Genomic DNA, 18690 nt, shown 5'->3' with positions numbered 1-18690 from the left:
ACACAAGCATCATCCTACCCTGTTGTGGGAGATGGCCCCAAAAGGGTTGCCCAAGGCTGAACAGACAGCACCTAGAGGCAACCTGGAAAAAAGCAACAGGACTTGAAGAGCACCCAGTGCCTGCAGGGCAAGCTGGAGAGATCCCTGGTGGTAAACAAAAGCCCAGGCTGGAGCTGGAGCAGTGTCGGAAGTTTGGGGGCTGTCTGGTTAGCCAGCATCTGGTGAACACAAGCTGCAGCTGGAGGCTGACAAGCAGCAGCACAGCCCCTCCTTCTTCCCACACCCACCGCCCGGCGTCTGTCCGGGGGCCCCAGTCTGCCATCGAGGAACAGGGGCAACGACAGCCCGGAGAAAACAGCACTCACCAGCTTTCACATGGGTTTGGGTTGTTTTCCCCCTGTGCAAAAACACCAGAGCATTTATTCCTATGCTCCCTTAAATTTCAAGATGCATTTCCAGCAATCCAAACACCAAGCTGGCATTCCAAGCAACAGTATATTTTATATAACTGGTTCTTTTTTTTGTTGTTTTTACCACTTTATAAAGCAATACAATGAACTGCAAAGAATCCGACATCTGTACAATGGGAAGACAACAGCGGAGTGACATTCACACACGGACATGGTGCGACCGAAGCCATCCTTACACGCACGACAACATTATGGGCATAAAGATACAAAATATAATGTATTTTTTTTCCATCTATATAAATACACAGAAATGGGCGAGTCTAAAAGTTTGAAACTGTTTGTTAACACTGATTAGCAAATAAATCTGTAACATTCCCAAAGTAACAAAGACAACAACAACAACAACAACAAAAAAAACCCCACGCATAACACAGCGGCACAGGATCCGCCAACAGAAACGTCATATTGCTTCCTTTTTTCTTTCTTTTTTTTTTTCCTTTTTAAGGAAAAGAAAAAAAAATAGTAACCCCAAACCAACCTCGCAATTTGCAAAACAAACGAACAAAATGAAACAAGCCCCTGCGGGCTCCTTTGCTGTCTGATCATCCTGCCTGCTCCAATGGGAAGGGTTGCCTTTTGTTGATGCTGTTGTCTGGGGTTTTTGGGGCAACTGGTTTCTTTACCTGCCCGACCTGCTGGGTGGGGATTTACTTTGCACTTTGGTTCAGGCGGTTGAATTCACTGAAAAAATCAATGCCCAGAGGCTGGGTTGGGTTTTGTCTCCCTACCTGGTTTGTTTTCCATGTGTAATTTGACCAGGAGGCAGCCAGCAAATGCTGCATTCAGAGCAACCCCAAACTCTGCTCAAAACCATGAGCCCTGCTGTCTCCACCCGTGATGAGGGGCTGGTGAAGACCACGCAATGGTACATCCTATCACCAGCTGATGACATGGATCATCTCCCAAAAGAGCTCCCAGGGGCAGAGCCAGAGGCAGCCCCATTGAATGGGAACCCCACATTTTGTGCACTGCAGGTGCCACTGAGCAGGACAGACAGCAAATTACCTCCCCAGGGAGCATTTCCCAATAGACAGCAATATCGACAGCAAAGGCAGGATGGGCTTCTCCAAAGAACAAACTGACACAAAAAGGGCACGTACAATAAATTTACACACACACAAAAAAAATAATATATATCTATCTATATATATGTGGGGAAAAGTGCGTTTTTAAGGATATCTTTGGCAAGAATATATGCAGTTCTTTGTGTAGGAAGGAGGGATGTGTGTGTGTATGTGTGTGTGTGTGTGTGTGTGTGTGTGTGAGCGAGAGAGAGATACCATCCGGCTGCTGACAACGGCAGTGTGATTACAATGAAACATATGCTGGGCTTAACTCGTGCAAGCTCGAATCTCAAATAACATGACTGCACTTAAAAAAAAAATAAAGGAAAAAAAAACCTCAAAGAGTATTTTCTGCCCCTTTCATAAGGAAAAAATATCAACACTAGGTCCCCCCCAGCTCCAGGACCTGGGCAATCCTAAATGCTGCTGATGGTCTCTCCCGGGGACAGAAAGGGTTGTTACACCTTAAAACCTTCTTTTAAAAAGGAGTTAAAGGGGAAAAAAGTGCCTTTAAAGGGAGCTGATAAACACCCGGCTACATCATTGGAAGGTGATTAGCTGTGTGTTAAAAAATAATACAGTCATCAGATGATTTTGTTAGTGATTTGGATACTGTCTAAATTTTCAGCTAGTGGATTAGTGGGGAAGCCGGGAGAGGCTCAGGGCCCGAAGCAAGTGTGATGCTATTGGCAGGTATCTGCTGGGGTTGACTTCTATGCAACATCTCTGGGGTGCTTAGATCTGCTTCATTTGTATGGGGAGATAAAGAGAAATAGGAGTTCCAAGCACGTTTCCAAGGCAGCAGATGAAAATAAAATTACATTATTATAATCTCTTTTCTTAGCAGTGAGAAAACCAAGTCTGAAAAATAGAGGCTTTCAAAAATATATCTTTATATATCTATAAACACAGTGTTTTCTCTGATGGGTGAATGGCAGGGTGAGGAGATTACGGGTGAGATCATCTCTTGTCTCGCTTGAATTTCGCAGAAGGAGGGAATCACTTTTTAGAAATGTCAAAAATTAAAAGATCTCTGCATCCGTGCGGCCAGGGAGCCGGGGAGGGGGAAAGCCCTCCCAGGACCTCCTGTCCCACCACCATCTCACAACCAGCTCCTCGCTACCCCTCCTTTCACACCTCAGTCCATCAGCAGAGCCCGTGGCCCTGGCACGCCGCTCACGCCCCCACACGCACACACACACCCCGCACACACGCACTGCTCACACGCAGCCACCCCGCTCTGGGGCCCCCGCCTCTTCCCCCATCTGTATTTTGCCTTGCTCTGGATTTTCTTTTAACATGCAGGTGTTTCCCCAGGGCAGGGGAAGGGGGGGATATAGTGGGGGAGATATGATGCGCAGAAAGCGATATGGCGAAAATAAATATTTTTGGAGAGTAAATTTAACCTTTTTTTCCTCCTTAAAATTTCATTAGCTTACAGTATTTTGTCAGTATAGCCTGTATATATATTATAGCTATCAAGGCAAGGGTGGTCCACGGGAGACAAGCTCTCCAGGGGACTGCAGTGCTATGTGTCTAATTTTTGTCCCCAAAAGACTATCTGGGCCACTTTGAACTGAAAACTTTGTCTAAAAAAGCTCTCAGGGGGAATATTTGCAGCAGAGGGCTCAGCAATGACCCTGCAGCTCCAGCTGGACCATTCCCCCTGCCCTAAACCTGCATATGTGACCGAAACATCCTCTGCCCCCTCCCCAGCACCATGGGGCCGGGACCTCCACCTGCTGCACCCCCACCATGATCTCTCCCCCTGCAGTGGCACAGAGGCCCTCTGCCCCTCTCTCCACCCAACTTGCCCTCCTCACCTACCAAAGCTAAGGGAAAAGCCAACAGCACTGAAATCATTGCAAAACTATGGTGCATTTCAGGGGCATAACCTCTAACCAGATGGTTTAGGGGGTACACATGCGTCAACCAGGGTGGCTCTCAGAGGACCTGTGACCTCCCCACTGAGCCAAGGCTGCCCAGCCACTGCAGGCCCCTTTCTTTTTTTTCTTGTTTTTTTAATTTTCTTCCTTCTTTGTTTTTTTTTTAACGTGGCCTCCAAAACAAAAGGAGAAAAAAAGCGCCTGAGTTACTTGTAGTCGTTTGCCTTTCGTGCAACTTGAATGTCCATGCAATTTAAAAACCGCTTGCGTGTCTCCGAAGAGCTAGATAGGGGTAGCCACGGGTCTGCTGCTTTGCACAGGGAACCCACCTGTGCCAGCATCCGCTATTATTATAATCATTATTATTATTACAACTATTCCTTTCCTTTCTGTTTTGCTTTTTTTTTTTCGTGTTAGGAGAATGTGACAGGCCGCAGGAGAAAACTGTCAAAGAGGACTAGTGACGGGAGGGAAAATAGGAAGACGGGAGAGGAGGCGACTTTCTGCATCCTCCAGGTTCCTGGGGAGTATCCACCTTTCCCAAGTGCTGGGTGGCAGGAGCCCCCACACCTCCTCACAGGCTGGGGGGCACAAGAACCCCTGGAGAAGTGGAGAAACAGCATGACCCCCCTCTCTGGGTGGACTCACAGCGTCTCACCTGTGACTGGTGCTGGCCTCTGGGTCAGCAAAGGTCAGCCCATGACCAAGCTCCCCAGGGATTGGAAGGTTCAGGACCAATTTCCCCATGTCCCCAGCAAGTTACCAGGTCGTGAGCAGGTTTTAGGGGATGCACAGGGACCAGTGAGGACCCTCCTCTGCAGCTGGACAAGGGAAGGTTTCTGAGAGCATCTCCTCTGGTGTCCCATAGACCCAGTGCATGCCATTATCTCCTACAGGTCAGTTCAAACACACAGCAGATGGAGCTGCTGGGATGAAGCTTCTTCCATGGGTTTTGTCAGTTGCCTCTTTTTTTTCCAGATGGAAAACACCAGTCATGGTCCCACATTCAGTCCCAAATGGATGTCACCACTTGAGGCCATGATGCTGAAAGCTGGAAACACACCTCTCACTGCCGCCTTTGCTTTGGTCACCTTCCTTGCAATGGGACATGCATCCCCTCTGGCGTGACTTTGTGGCTCTCCTTCGTAGGTGCGTGGCTTTGGTTCCTCTGCATGTGTGTTTGGCTTGTGTTGAGTTTTTAGGGGTTTTGTTGGTGTTTTTTTGTTGTTTGCTGTTTTCCTCCAAAATTCCAACCCTTCCCCCCCCCCCCAATTCACTTCCCTCTCCCACAATGCACTTCCTCACACTCCTTCTCGGATCAGCTCCAAGTCCTTCTCCAAAATTCAAGAATCACCCGCAAGTGCCAGCTCATCTCTTCTGGCCGGAGCCAAGCATGACCCTGGAGACAAAGTTGACGATGGCTGCAGCTGGCTGGTCTGGGTCCAGCTCGGCAAAGAGGTGGCAGATGTTGTCTGTGGTGCTCCCTTGCTTCCTGGCCACAAATCCGAAGAGCCTGTGTGGGGAGAAGGCAAGAGCCTCAATATTACTCCTGCACAGATTATCACCACCCTCTTCCAACATGGTTTTGTCCCACTTCCTCTCTTTAACATCCACGTCTCACAACACAGAGGGATACATCCCAAACCAGCCTGCATGAAGGCCCATCTCCTCTTTCCTTTGCTGCAGTTTCTTTGAAGGCAAAGTTTCAATCATTTCTTGACCCAACCACCCTTGCTCTGAACATCTCTGCCACCCTTCCCAAGCCCATCCCAAAGAAGGAACCTTCCAGATGATCATAGCATTGCCTTGGTTTGGCCTCTTGAAACCAGAGGTGAGATGCGCTGGCCATTGGGGCAAACCCTCCAAGAGATGAAGGCCATGCAAGGACACAGGAAGCTGAATGAGACCATCTGGTTATTTCTGTCTGTCTCTCCCCTGATGAATAAAATGTCCCTTATTTTTTTTTAATTAGAATGTGCAAACTCAAGTTATAAATACAGGGGGAACAGAATGTGAGACAGGCCCAGGCTATGGCATTTCTAATTGGGGAGGGGAAATATCCCAGCAGCTGGACATCCTAATAAAAACCCCTTTGCTCACACAATGGCTAAAATTAGTGGGAGCTGGCCCCTGCAAATGGGCTCAGCCAACATCTCTGTGCTCCCATGGGTCAGGACAGGAAGAAAGGAAAGAGATGAGCAGTAGCTCACATACCATCAGCATAACCCCAGCTCTGCTCCATAAGCTGGTTCCCAATGACTCCCCAACTCTCCCAATGTTGGGAGAGTTTCCAGTTTGGTCAGTTCAGCAAGAGCCATGCCTCCTCTAACTAGGAATCTGGGACTAAAAGATGCATCCTGAGTTCCCAAGACTATGATCTCATGCTTGGGTGAAACACTCCTGCAGTGAGGAGCTGAGTCCACCTCAAACACAGCCAGGACACCCTGCACAGGGTATCTCCCAGCCAGTGCTCAAACACAGGCAGAAGTCACCTCAACAGCAGCTGGGAGAAATCTGCTGGGAAGCACAGAAAGTACTTACTTGGCTGGGCCACTGCCATCAGTTTTAGTCCACCTGCAAGGAGAAGAGAAGGTGTGAGAGATGGTCCCTCCTGCACTCCACAGAGAGACAGGGCCTGATGGCTTTGCACAGGCTTGGCTTTATGAAAAAATGGTGCACCTCTCCCTCAGCATGAAGGTGTTTGGAGACACCAAAAAGTCACCAGAAGAAGGTGACACTGCATCACAGTATCCAAGGGGACCTTGCATTCTCTCTTTGCAAGAGCAGAGGAGAGAGCAAGCAAAGGCCCTGCTCCAAGCAACCCAGGAGGCTAGAGGAGGGTGGGGGTCATGCATTCCCCCCAGGTTAGGGCACTCACTTTCGTTCCTGGGGGTCCAAGTCACAGAAGGTGACAGTATTGAGGGGGTAGTGTCTTCGGAAGAACAATCTGAAACACAAAATGGGGAATATCAGGGCCAGGGAAGCTCCACCACTGTCTCACCACAACCCAGCTCCACCAGCCCAGGGGACACTGCCATAGGTCTCCCATAGGATGTTCCAAGAGTCAAGGACAAAGCCCAGCCATGTCCATGACCAGGTTGATGCCATCCCAGGGACATCCTTCACCAACACACTTTCTTAATCATAGCCCTGCTGGCTTTGGGAATGAGCCAACACTGGCTTTTGGCCAGAGATGTGGCCATGTAAGCTCTTACTTCCTCTGGTTGTCTGTTAAGGTGATGCCTTGTGCAGAGACTTTGAAGTGAACAATGGTAGCTGTGGGCGTGGGGTCAGCCACCAGCGTCTCAGCAACAGCCTTCGAGATGGCCTGGGGGCCCGTCAGAGACTCCATCTCCACTGAGTTGATGAAGAGGACGTTGCAGGCTGCAAAGGGAGACAGCAGACATGGAGTCAGGCAGTTCTCCCAAGCCAAGTTCACCCCATGACAACCCCTCTCAACTCACCTGCACCCTGTTTGAGGAGGTCCGTGGCTGAGTTGGTGGCTGACGCAGAGTCTTTCTTTTCCTCCATGGGATCTAGGAGACATGGGATGGTTACTGATGCTCCCTGCTTGGAAACCTACCCCCTCCCGGCAGGCTGTGAGGACAGAAGCAATGCTCTTACCTCGGTCAGGAATGACCAGCTTGCAGGGCAGGGCCAAGGGCGTGATGGAGTGCTGGTACACCAGCGCTGAGAGACAGCCTGGGGAGAAAGGGAAGATGGTCAGCACAGGGCCAGTGTTGCCAGATGAAGAATTGCTTGCACCTACTGGGTTAATACAATGATCCTTTTGCAAAATCATTGGGCTATGGAACCGCACAATCCAAAGTATGATAACCATTAACCAGGGAAAGGAACAAGACACTCCAGCTTTCCCTGATTAGGTCACCACTGCTCTGGGGGGATGGAAACAGGCTTTTAGGTGGGTTTCCTCACTAATGGTCCTAATGCCAGATGTGGCAGTTCCTCTCACTGAAACCACTGGGTAGCCCTCCACAGACTGCTCAGGGAGGGGAGAGAGGTGCCAGGACCACTTTAGGAACAAAAAGTGCAGCAGAGGTCTTCATGCAGCTCCTCAGACAACATTAGTCATGGAATAAATGGAACAAGGGGAGCCCCTGCCCTCCACCCTCCCAGCAGCATCAGCTGTCCTACATGTGTGTGTAGATAGGTATGTACCAATGCATACAGGCACGTTTGTGTGCTCTCATGAGTGTGCATGAACACAGAGGCTCCAAATGCCCACACAATTCAGTTACACAGAGACAGGAGGCAGTAACAGGCTCTCCCAGACAGTTCTGCTTTGATAGTAGGCAAGGCTCTCCCAGCCCAACCCCTCATGTGGAAAGCACGCTGGGGGCACTTACCAAAATTAGGCTCATTGGGACATCCTTTTAGTTTCACACCTCGTGAGCTTGTCTCGATGAGGAAGTGCCTCACCAGCTCATTGGCCAAGTCTCCTGGGAAGAGATGAGAGGTTCTCACACCACAGCCACCCTCCTCCTATTACTATGCAGTACCATTAAGGAACCAGTGCTCCAGCTCAAGAGATGGGTCCCTAACACTACACACACCCTCCTCAAATCTGTCCCTTTGCACATGGTCAACCTCAAGCCAAGCTGTACCACAGTGCCGGTGGGCTGGAGAGGCTGTACCCATTTTAATATACCAAAGTCCAAGATGTAGGTGCTCCTGAGCCCTCCACAGCTCAGGGCAGAGGATGCCTGGTGCTTCCCTGTGCCCTGGGAGGCAGGGATCCTGCCACATCAGCACATACCCAAGGGCACGACTGGCTCAGCAGCCCCAGCTGCCCGCTCGCCCTGGCTGAACGATGGAAGGCATCTGGGCGTGGGAAGGAGAAGGGCACACAATACCTTTCTTGTTCTGCTGCATGACCGTGGGAGGCGGAGAAGCAACTTTCATGGCGAGGCCATAGGCTCCCCGGAAGGAGTGGCTGTCCCGGATGATGAAAGCCCCCGGCTCCCTGTCCTTCAGCAGGGCAATGGCTGCAGGAGAGAATGGCAGAGCTCAGACAGGCACAGTGAGAACCAACACACCCTGAAGACACCAGCAGGTGTGGGTTGGATGGAGTGCCCCAGCGCTCCTAGCCAGGCACCACAATGTTACCGTGCCTCCTGCATGGCTGAGTGGGTTGCCAGGCTCAGGCTCATCTGCCCCCACCTCCCCTGCCCTTGTGTCAGCATCCCCAGTTCCCACCCTGCCTATGTCTGAGCAACCAAATACTGCAGAGCAAGCAGGAGCCAAGGCCCAAATGCTGGGACCATGCCCCTGAAGGCATCCTGCCGCCTCCTTGTTCTCCCCACTCTTTTTAGCCATGTTTCCAAGATACCTCTGAGCATTATTAGCTCAACAGCCAGGTGTTTTGCACCCTGAACTGCAAACACAGATCCACTGCACACTGCAGGGACTGGAGCTCTTCTACCAAGAGGAAGGTTTGAAGAGCCCACATCACACAAACCTGCAGTTGAATGGGGCTTCAATCCCACATCTGCAGCAGCCTGAGCAGTCATTATAAACCTTCACTCTCAACCCAATCCATAAAGGAAATCCTTGGTAATCCCTGTGATCCCAGACACACCCCAACTCCCAATCCTATGTCATCTACTTACCCTGCTCCCTGGAGATATCTGGTTTGTACCAGTACTTGGAAGTATCCTGCACAAACTTGACATTGGCACGAGTCTCAGGACTGATGTCTGCAGGAAAGGGAAGAAAAGACAAGAAAAAAGTTAAAAGATGCTGTATCTGAAACTCTACATCCAGCCAAAGCATCCAGTCCACCTCCTTTCAGATCCAGCCCATTGCACCAACCTCAGCCCAGTTCCCCATACCCAGACAGGCTGATCACTACCTGGAGCTTATGGGGCTGCTGGGCATCTAAAGCTAAATCTAAGCACGAGGGGCCTCAAAGGGCTGTGTGTCAGATGAGCCCCTATGGCACACAGCCAGAGATTAAATGGGAATTCTTTATTTAAAAGAAGATGGCCAGGTGAAATAAAAACTGTTGGAGGAAAGAAGTATGTCCAGAGGTGCCAGAGAGATGCTGACTTCAGAGGACCTTCACTGCTCTCTAATGTTCAAGATTTGGATCACACTTCATAAAAGTAAATTTCTTCCCTTATCTTTGCTCTGAGAAGAGGAAATGGACAGGTCAATCTACCCTAGGCAAAGAGCCCCAGCCTGACTGTGCCTTGTTCAGTGCCCACCAGAGGCACAGCCACAACGGGAGCTGGTCCTCTGGCTGTGAAGCTGTCATTTACTCAGGCAACATTTACAATCACCTGCTCTCCAAAAACAACCAGCCAAACAACCAAGAGGATTGGATAGCATCTCTGCTGGAGACATGTTATCAGCCCTCAGCAATCTGGTCACCTTCGGAGAGGCAGGGGGCTCACTCCCCTCTCCAAGCTGCTTGTTAATTGTTACAGGTTTTAATTGCTCATGCTTCCCCCCTGGGAAAGGTCCTTGGCCATGAAGTCACAGGGCCAGGACGAGTGCCAGAGTGCCCACAAAGGGCTGCCTGCTCAGCAGGGAAACTGGCCCAGCAGCCGGAGCCACTGCTGCCCCACAGCTTTATTCCCCTGCTCCTATCAGCCCAATCTTGACGTCACCAAGGTGTCTGTAACCAGAGCTGGCAAAAGTGTACCAGGCAGGATGGCACCTGGGGCACGGCACCATTGGAAATGAGGAGGCAGCGGGGTCCCAGTGGGGTAAAGCCCTCTGGGAATGAGGCCAAGAGGTCACTGCATCCCCACGGCAGAGAAAAATCACCTCCAGGAGCTTTCATCTCCTCACACACATCTCTGGAAGCTGTTTATGCCAGAGATGCTAGTCGGTGCTTTTCCTGTTTGGATTTGTCAGAAAGCGCAGGAAATGGCCCCAGCCCCAGCGGTGCCTTTGGTTTGCGGATGGACAGGAGGGGTAAATCAGGACACGGCTGCAATCCCTTTCCTGACAGCCAGCAAGGAGGAGGAGGGGAGAGCCCTGAGTAGGGCAGGGGGACGCAGGAACCTCCAAGAGCATCCCTTACCTGGCATGGAGAACTTGGAGAAGTCCGGCAGAGTGTGGGAGAAGGCAACGGCGCTCCCGCCGCTGGGGCTGGACATGCCGCTGGAGAGGGGAGAGGACACCTTGCCGTTGACAGTGGCATAGTTGGGGAGGCTGTTGGAGCGGTCCCCGGCCGACATGCGCCGCTTCTCGGGCAGAGCAGGCTGCGAGGTGGGGCTGCCCTGGCGGTAGGCAGCCGAGTCCGGGGAGGAAGAGTGCGGCGTGCTCGTGCCGGGGTAGTACGCCGGGGACACAGGGAAGGACGGCGTGGAGGGAGGCTGGTAGCCAGAGGAGCTGCTCTGCCGAGACAGGGTCAGGTGCCTTTCCTCTGGGCTGGAGTAGCCATACAGGGGGCTGCCAGGGGATGTGGCTGCCGCTGCTTGGTGCCTGGACAGGCTGGGGCTGCCTGGTGGGGCCACCAGGTTGCCATGGGCCATCACAGCATGCCTGCCCAGCCCGGGGCTGCCGGGAGCAGCGCTCATGCTGGGGTTGATGGCTCTTCGCCCGAAGCCAGGGCTGGGCGGGGTATTGGTAGCCACTGTCCGGTGCAGGCTGCGGGGGCTCCCTGGCAGGGTGTGGACCCCCACCACACTGACCTGTGGCTGTGGCCGAGCCTGGGGTTCTGGCTGAAGGATTCTGGGTTCTGGCCCAGCAGCTCGGCCATCAGGGTAGTCAGGGCTGCTGTATGCTGAGCTTGGGACCCCTCCTTGGACCATTGCAAATGAAGATGGAGACGAGTTTTGGTAGCTGCTGTGAGCAGAGGGCATCTGTGAGCCAACAGGCGAGCGGTACAAGGGCTCAGCTGAGGCATGGGGAGGTGTAACCGTGCCATGGGGGCTGCCTTCTGATGGGTAGCTACGGAGGGAGGCCCTAGGGAGAGACAAAGAAAGCCAGAATTCAGTTCCATCACTCATTCCTGCTGCTGACTGGAACTGGCACCTTTCTGCATGTGGCACACAGGGAAACTGAGGCATGGAGCCAGTCAGCTACTTGGTTGTTCAGAGGCAACCATGGGATGGGTCCAGTCAGCTTCATGGACACAGCTTTAGCTCCACCATAAATCCCAAAGTATGTCTCTCTGGGGAACAGAGCGATTTTCCAGCTCTGCTCCCAGCAAACCCCTGATTTATCCTGCCCTGCCAGCCTGTGTGGTTGCAGAACATCTTGTGGGCAGGGTAGACAGGGAACAGGGACAATGGCTTCATCTCACCCCAGAGGACGTACGCTCAGCCTAACACAGGGCTAGGGGTTAGCACAACCCATCTCTCTTCCAATTCCAGGGGCGAGGTGAGAGGTTTCTGAGGTCCAGTAACCACCAAGTAACCAGCAGTGACCCAGATTTGTGTTCTCAGGACACCAAAGTGTAGAGCTGGCTGGGATACCCAAACTCTGCATGGAGAGATGGGGGTCTTTGCAAAGGCAGTTTCCATGTGGGAACAAGCACCATCCCTGGAGACGTTCAAGAAACAACTGAATATGGCACTTAGTGCTCTGATTTAGTTGGCTTGGTGGTGTTGGCTGGACTCAATGAGGATCTTGGATGTCTTTTCCAACCCTAATGACTCTGTGACTCTGTGATTCTAAGCCTGTGCACCAGGCAGGGCTCAGCCCCAGCCCCACCAGCCCCTGGGACGTGCTCCCACTGCCTTACCCATCCATGCTGTGAATAGGGCTGCTGGTGGAGACAGGGCTGGGGGCGATGAAGGAGTTGGAGAAAGTGCCATTCCTGGTGGGCACCTCTGGGCCTGCGGGCTGGGCAGCAGGCTGGGCAGCGGGCTGGGCAGCGGGCAGTGTCCCTCCCCTGCCCGTGGTGGCCGTGCGCGCCACTGACTCCACATAGCTCCTGGGCTCTGCAGCAAGAGAGAGGTGAAAACAGATGAGCCTACAGCTTGCATGGAAAAGGGGCCACACCATTCCCAGGACCCACATTTCACACCAGTGAAGGTGCCTGAGCTGACCTCCTCCAGCTGAACATTTCTCCCCACCTCTTCCACCAGGGATTGCACAAAACCACATCTGGCTCATTCAAGACCTTGAAGTTGCTTCAAGAATGCTGAAGACCCCAGCCAGGACACGGGGAGGGGAATCACCTCTTTCTCTGAGGGGACTGGAACATGGGACCACGATCCCTCTGCCTGCCACAGCCCCTTCACCCTGCTCTGAGTCAGGATCCCTCCCACCCAGGATGCCACAGAGAACACGTACTGCTCCCTGTTCATCCACAGCCCCTAAAAATAGAGCCAGTGACACTGCCCAGCCTGCGCTGACTCACACAGCACTGATGACACTGCCCTGTGCTCCCTGCAGCCCACCTCTGCCAGCCATCTCCAGCAGCAGACCAGAGGGCAACTCCAGCTATTTCCATTGCAGCATCCAACACTTCACTCCCAGCCCAGCTTGAAACCAGAGCCCACGAGCAAGAAAAGCAATTTTCCTTTAGAGCCGCCAAGCCGTCCCGTGCCAGGAGCAGCGGGCTGGGCTGGCCATTACCAGCCATGGCAGACACCAGAGCCAGTCCTCTCTTATACATTGTCCCCTACCTCCTGTTCCACCCAGGCTGGACCCCATCCCTGTGACAGCCCCACAGGCTGCAGACTGAAGCTGCAGCCCCACCAAAAGCTGCACCAGAGCAAGGGGCTGCAGCTTCAGTCCCATTCCCCCAAGCCCCGCAGCCATGTCACACCTCAGCCTGCCCTACACAAGATCCACTGGCATCAAATCCTATGGGCCAGGCAGCCTTGCTGGTCCCTGCCTCCAGGCTGGCCATGCCCAAAGCAGCTCTGCAGTAGTAATTAGCATTACAAACATTATTATTGTTATTATTAGTCATAACGGCTGGGCTCTGGCTCAGCCTGCTGGCAAGCTGGCCTGCTCACCATCAGCAACGCCAATGCACAGCTCCACGTTCTGAGCTGGAGCAGACACATGCAAGGAAAAAGACTGTCATAGGTCCCACTCCTTCCCCCACAGCATCTCTGTGCTGCATTTACCTATGGAGAGGGGAGGAGTCCCTCCCTTGGGCTGATGTCCCTGGCCAACAACCCTAGGAAAGATCTGAGCCAAAACCAGACCGCGGATCTCTGCACAGGCTGGGTACCAGCATCTAAGGCAGGACATCCTGAGTGACAGGGATGAGGCACTACCCAGGGCAGCTGCAAGAAATCCATTGCAGCTTAGGTAATTAAATTAATTTCACAGCTACTCACTTTTCCCCTTCCCAGCTCCCCAGCCCAGACTAAAATTAGCCAGACAGTACATATGAGTCAGCCTGCAAGAGGTTAGAACCATAGGGCTGTGAAAATGCCACCCCTCCCAAAAAGGCAGGAGCAGGGGGCTTGAGGGCTGTGCCACAGTGAGGTGTGTGGCATTGGGCACAGGTTCCAGTACATTGATTCAATGCAGGACAGGAGAAAAGTTAGAAAGTTTCAGGCAGGATTTTTTTAGGCTGAAAAATCTGATCTTGCCTCCTTGTGTTTTTTTGGAAGGGACTCCGGAGATGGGAAAATGGGTGGGAAAATAGAGAAACTCTGAGTCACCAAGGAGATGGGCATTTGTTTGGGAATCCCAAATCCAAGCACGGCTGCACGCTGGCCAGAAATCCCCAGTGATGCATCTGTGTCAGGCTGTTTTAAAGCCTCCTCAGAGCTGACAGCCACATCCTGAGCTCCCACACTGCCAAAGCATCTTCCGAGCCCATACAGAGGGCAGCCATTCCAGCTGGGATGTGCTAGGCAGAGCACGGAGGGGCAGGGACTGTGCCCGTGAAGTGTGGCTCCTGGAATGTGTGGCTAAGTGCAGAGGGCCCTGAGCCAGCAGTAAGCCAAAACACCAGTCCCTTCTCAGAACTATAAATTCAATGCCCAAAAATATCATTTCACAGAGGATGAAGCAGGGCTAGAGGCCCATGGTGGCCACTCAGCCTGGGCAGTGCGGAGTCACTGGACATCCTTGCTTGGGGGACAACCATCATGCAAGGGGACAGAGATGCAGGACAGCTTGAGCTCCTGAGGGTTTAGTGGGAAGGAGAGGAGAGGAGAGGCAATGTTTTAGTCTTTGGAAGCTTAAAGCTGCATAGAAATGGTAAAGACTGAGGGAACTTATGGGATAAAAGCCTGGTTTTATCCCAGCTTTGCTTCCTTTAATGTAACCCAAAAGCCATAACTGAAAAATCAGTTCTGAAAGTAGAACATTTTTTTCAAGCAAATACTTTCTCTACTATGACACAGTGTTCAGATTTTGGTTGTGTGCATTTTGAGAAACTTCCAAGGAGAAATGCTGATGGCTGCTAGGGCTAGAGGAAGCACCACACCCACCAAGAAGAGACACTCTTTCCCCAAAACCCATCCTGAACATACAGTTCCTCAACCCAGCTCAGAGAGCGCAAAAATGCAATAAAGGAGGAAGCAAAACCACCCAACAACCGTTACCTAGCAGGCAGCACTCCAAGGAATCACAGCCACTCCCAAAGCCTCTGTCCCCACACGAGATGTGCCATCCCAGAGCCCACAGTGCCTGCACCGTCAGCACAGCCACACTTGAACTGATGTCCCAGCTCAGCCCCACCCTTGGCATCCCCAAAGCGGCACAACCCAGAGACAGGAGAGCTGGGGGGAATTTGGGCAGCTGCCTGAGGGGCAGGAGATGTGCACCAGCTGCTGGTGCTGCACCACTGCCCAGCCGGCCGTGCTGGCAACACACTGGTGGCCTCTGCGCCTGCTGACCTTTTGTGCTGCACTTTGGTTTATTTTCACTCTGAATGGCAATAGCAAAGCCAAAAGGGGAGGGAAGGAGACTAAAACAGGGGCTGTTGCTCCCAGATCCCCGACAGGCTCATCCAAAGCTGGCTGTAGCGTGCCAGCATCCCCAGCGTGCCACCAGTAAGGATGCGACTCACTGACAAAGAGCTCTCAGTCCCCAGGGATGACAGCACACAGTGTGACAGACCTTCAGGAGTTCTGTCCCCAGGGATGACTGACACACAGTGTGACAGACCTTCAGGAGCTCTCAGTCCCCAGGGACGACCGACACACAGTGGGACAGACCTTCAGGAGCTCTCAGTCCCCAGGGACGACCGACACACAGTGTGACAGATATTCAGGAGCTCTCAGTCCCCAGGGATGACTGACACACAGTGTGACAGACCTCCAGGTCCAACTTGGACACTGAGAAATCCTACCACGACACAAGGCATGCTGTGCCCCTTCTCTGAAGGGAGCAGCACAGGCAAGACTCAGGCTCCTACATCCCTGAGGGACAGCACAAGGGAAGGCTGCTGGAACGGACACCTGGGCCTGCTCTGAGGGACAGTCCAACAGTGAGGTTGCATGAGGAAGAGAGATAGAGAGAAAGAAAAGCCTTTCTTACCTTCTTCAGAGTCACCGCCCGCTTCCCCTTCTAGCTCTGAGAGACGGAGGGGCAGGGGAGTGATGGGAGGGGGGAGAGGAGGAAGGGAGGTGCAAGACAGAAAGAGAAATCAGAGTTAAGCAGCTCTGCCTTGCTCACGCAGGGGCACACACAGCACAAAGGAGAGGCCCACACTGGAAGTGCTCCAAGCTGACACCCAGCCTCAGACACCCCCACATCACATCAACATCCCAGAAATGATGTCCAGAACGCAGGAGGCTGGCTTCAGATGGGAAAGAGGGAACAGTGCAGAAGAGAGTAACCAAAGGGCTGCTCCCAAAAGCCCAGCAAAAACCAAGAAAGCATCAGCTCACCCTTGAGGGCAGAGGGATAAGGGTCTTACAGTATGAGCTCAATCAACCTCTGGCCCCCAAGCTTAGATGGGTTTGAGGAGGTCACACTCAGCCCTGAGCTGGCTCAGGAAGGGGCCCTGGGTGCTGGAGAGCAGTAAGGTCTGGCTTGGCAGGCTACTCCAGGACACGTCCCTAGGACAGCAGGGCCTTTGCACTTAAAATACTGCTGTCCAGGATAGAAAGAGCTCTGGATATTGTTCTGGCTGACAGGCCCAACTCCCAGAGAGCAAACTGTCTCCAGCTGTCCTAGGGAGGAGGAGAAGGAATGTAGGGGGTGGGAGAGTGAAGAGTATGGGGCTGAGCAGGAAACAGGGCCACAGGGTTATCTGCTAGCCTTCACTGCTGAAGACCCTACTGCGTGGAGCCCCCCAGAGCAGACAAACATCCCACATACTTACACTGTCCCAGAGGCCCCACAAAAGGCAACAAGGACCCCCACGGCCACCTGGCCCCAAAAGGGAGGTTGGAAGTGCCTTCTCCAAACGAGGGACCCTTCCAGGGTATCCTCACAGATGCCCCCACACAAAGATCTGCCTGCAGTCCCCACTCATGTCCGCACTCACCTCCCACTGGATGCAGCAGGATCTCAGCCGGGTTGTGGGGCTTCAGCCCCAGTGCTGAGAGCGGGGTCTTGGCCAGGCCAGGGGGAGAACGCACTGTTGGCACAGTGGACACAAGGATGTTAGAGCAGGGTGGGAGGTGATGCCTCAGAAAGGCTGGAGCTGCCCATGGGTTCAGAACCCTGTAACCCATCCCACCCAATAGCTGCAAGGAAGGGCTGCTGAGAACACAAGATGTCCTTGTATGAAGCAACACCCTGCAGAAAGATGCTGATCCCCCTCTTCATTTGGGAGAGGACACAGGGCAGGAGATGACTGGGAACAAGCCCCCTGCCCCATTGCAAAGCTGGCAGGATGGAGAAAGGGGGAAACTCCCACCAGGACAGGCCCATCTCCCAGCACCATCCCATGAAGTCCCACCATAAAGACATGAAGCCCCTTTCATTTCCCCTATGTGAGCAGCCATCCCAGCCCAGCTCTCCCACATCTGAACTCCTTTCTGCCAATCCCCACATCTGGCCGAGCTGGAATCCAGCTGTCCAGAGCAGCTCATCAGCCCCACAAAAGGGACAGAAGGACTGCCAAAAAACCCCTGCCCTCCAGACCAGCTCAATGGGTGGATGAGGATGTTCACACAGAGGGCTGGCAATGTACATGTGAGTTCTGCACCCCTGTGCCCAGACATACACACCAGGAGGAGCTGTGTATGTGTGTATGGCTATGGTATGGATGGCATGGGGTTTCACAGGGCAGGGCAGGCCGCCCCAAGCAGATTGCACCTCCTCCCCCTCCTACCCACTGGGTTTACCCCATCTCCCTGATGCTGTATTTTCCTGTATTAGGGGAAACCTCAGGGCATCATGTTCAGCAAGAGAGACCAAAGGGCACGAGCCTCCAGCAGTGTCTGAATGTCTCTGACTGGTGGCACAGGCACAGGGCCTGTGGCGAGGCAGGGAGGCAGTGGGTGGTGGGAGGTCCAGAGGAAAGCCAGACCCTTGCCCCGAGGCCAGGTCCACCCAGCAGCCTGGGGCTGGAGCAGCTGAGCAGCCAAGTTCCTGGGAAACTAAGACAGCAGCACCTTCCCCAGTGAGCATCTGATTCCCTCAGATCCAGCTGACCCCAAGGCACAGTGTCAGCTCGCACCTCAGTTGGCTGATGAGCAGCAGTGTCCTCACAGGGCCAGGAATTCTCCCAGGACCACCATCTCCAACAGAGGGGAATTGCTCCCGTATCCCTCAGGACCACTTTGGCAAAGCCTGAAAGCTGCAGCTTCAAGCTTCCCATGCTTCCCTGGCTGGTGCTGGATAAGCAGCACGGTCTCGGGGCCACGACCCCAGCCAGGCTGCTCCCGTCACCTCTGCAAGTGACTCATCTCCCAAAGCCACTGAGCCACTGCCAAAGGAGCTGCTGCTGCCCCGGGCCGAGCTCTCAGTCCCCAGGAACAACAGGGCCATTTCCAAGCTGCCAAGCAGCCAGCAATGCTCCCACACTCATCCTGAGAGACAGGGTTCAAATACCAGAGGATTGCAGGGAAGGAAGAGCAACAGTACCCAAGAAAATTGTTAACTTTTCCAAGCCCCATAGGCTGAGCTGTGGGGGGCAGGTGGCTTCACTGCAACCATGGCATCAGAAGGGGCTGTGCTCAGCCCAAGCATCCCCAACCTAGAGCATCCCTCAGCCTTCAGCCTACAGAAGTGTTTTAGAGGGGATGGGGGGCTGTCATCTTTTCAATGGGTTTCCCAGTTGACTGGCTGCTCCATTGCACTGCTCTGGCCCGAGTCGTGCTGTGCTGACATGTGGCTGCTCCTCAGGGCTCGTTGCTCAAGCTGGTCACACAAACCCAGTCCACACAAACCCACCGTGACAGAGAGGGTAGGTCAGAACAG

The 18690-nt window shown here is 53.2% G+C and overlaps 1 protein-coding gene across 12 annotated transcripts in view; it reads right to left on the bottom strand.

Moving 5' to 3' along the window:
* Positions 1-482: 482 nt before the first annotated feature.
* The window catches only part of TNS1 (tensin 1), a 68922-nt gene continuing 50714 nt past the window's right edge, over positions 483-18690 (bottom strand). For 9 of the 12 annotated variants that reach the window (XM_064718736.1, XM_064718738.1, XM_064718739.1 and 6 more), the window contains 13 exons: positions 16808-16900; positions 15853-15888; positions 12140-12338; positions 10472-11358; positions 9051-9137; positions 8295-8426; positions 7788-7880; positions 7045-7122; positions 6885-6956; positions 6636-6804; positions 6299-6367; positions 5962-5994; positions 483-4933 (listed from right to left, as the gene is read on the bottom strand). In XM_064718736.1, the coding sequence (XP_064574806.1) occupies positions 4789-4933; positions 5962-5994; positions 6299-6367; positions 6636-6804; positions 6885-6956; positions 7045-7122; positions 7788-7880; positions 8295-8426; positions 9051-9137; positions 10472-11358; positions 12140-12338; positions 15853-15888; positions 16808-16900 (2093 nt within the window). In that variant the 3' untranslated portion in view covers positions 483-4788. The remainder of the gene's footprint in view (positions 4934-5961; positions 5995-6298; positions 6368-6635; positions 6805-6884; positions 6957-7044; positions 7123-7787; positions 7881-8294; positions 8427-9050; positions 9138-10471; positions 11359-12139; positions 12339-15852; positions 15889-16807; positions 16901-18690) is intronic. The other 3 variants (XM_064718737.1, XM_064718742.1, XM_064718748.1) reach the window with 1 other exon arrangement.

This window comes from Zonotrichia leucophrys, chromosome 7, assembly GCF_028769735.1.
Source record: "Zonotrichia leucophrys gambelii isolate GWCS_2022_RI chromosome 7, RI_Zleu_2.0, whole genome shotgun sequence".
Lineage (NCBI taxonomy): Eukaryota > Metazoa > Chordata > Aves > Passeriformes > Passerellidae > Zonotrichia > Zonotrichia leucophrys.
This window is presented reverse-complemented; position numbering and strand designations above follow the sequence as displayed.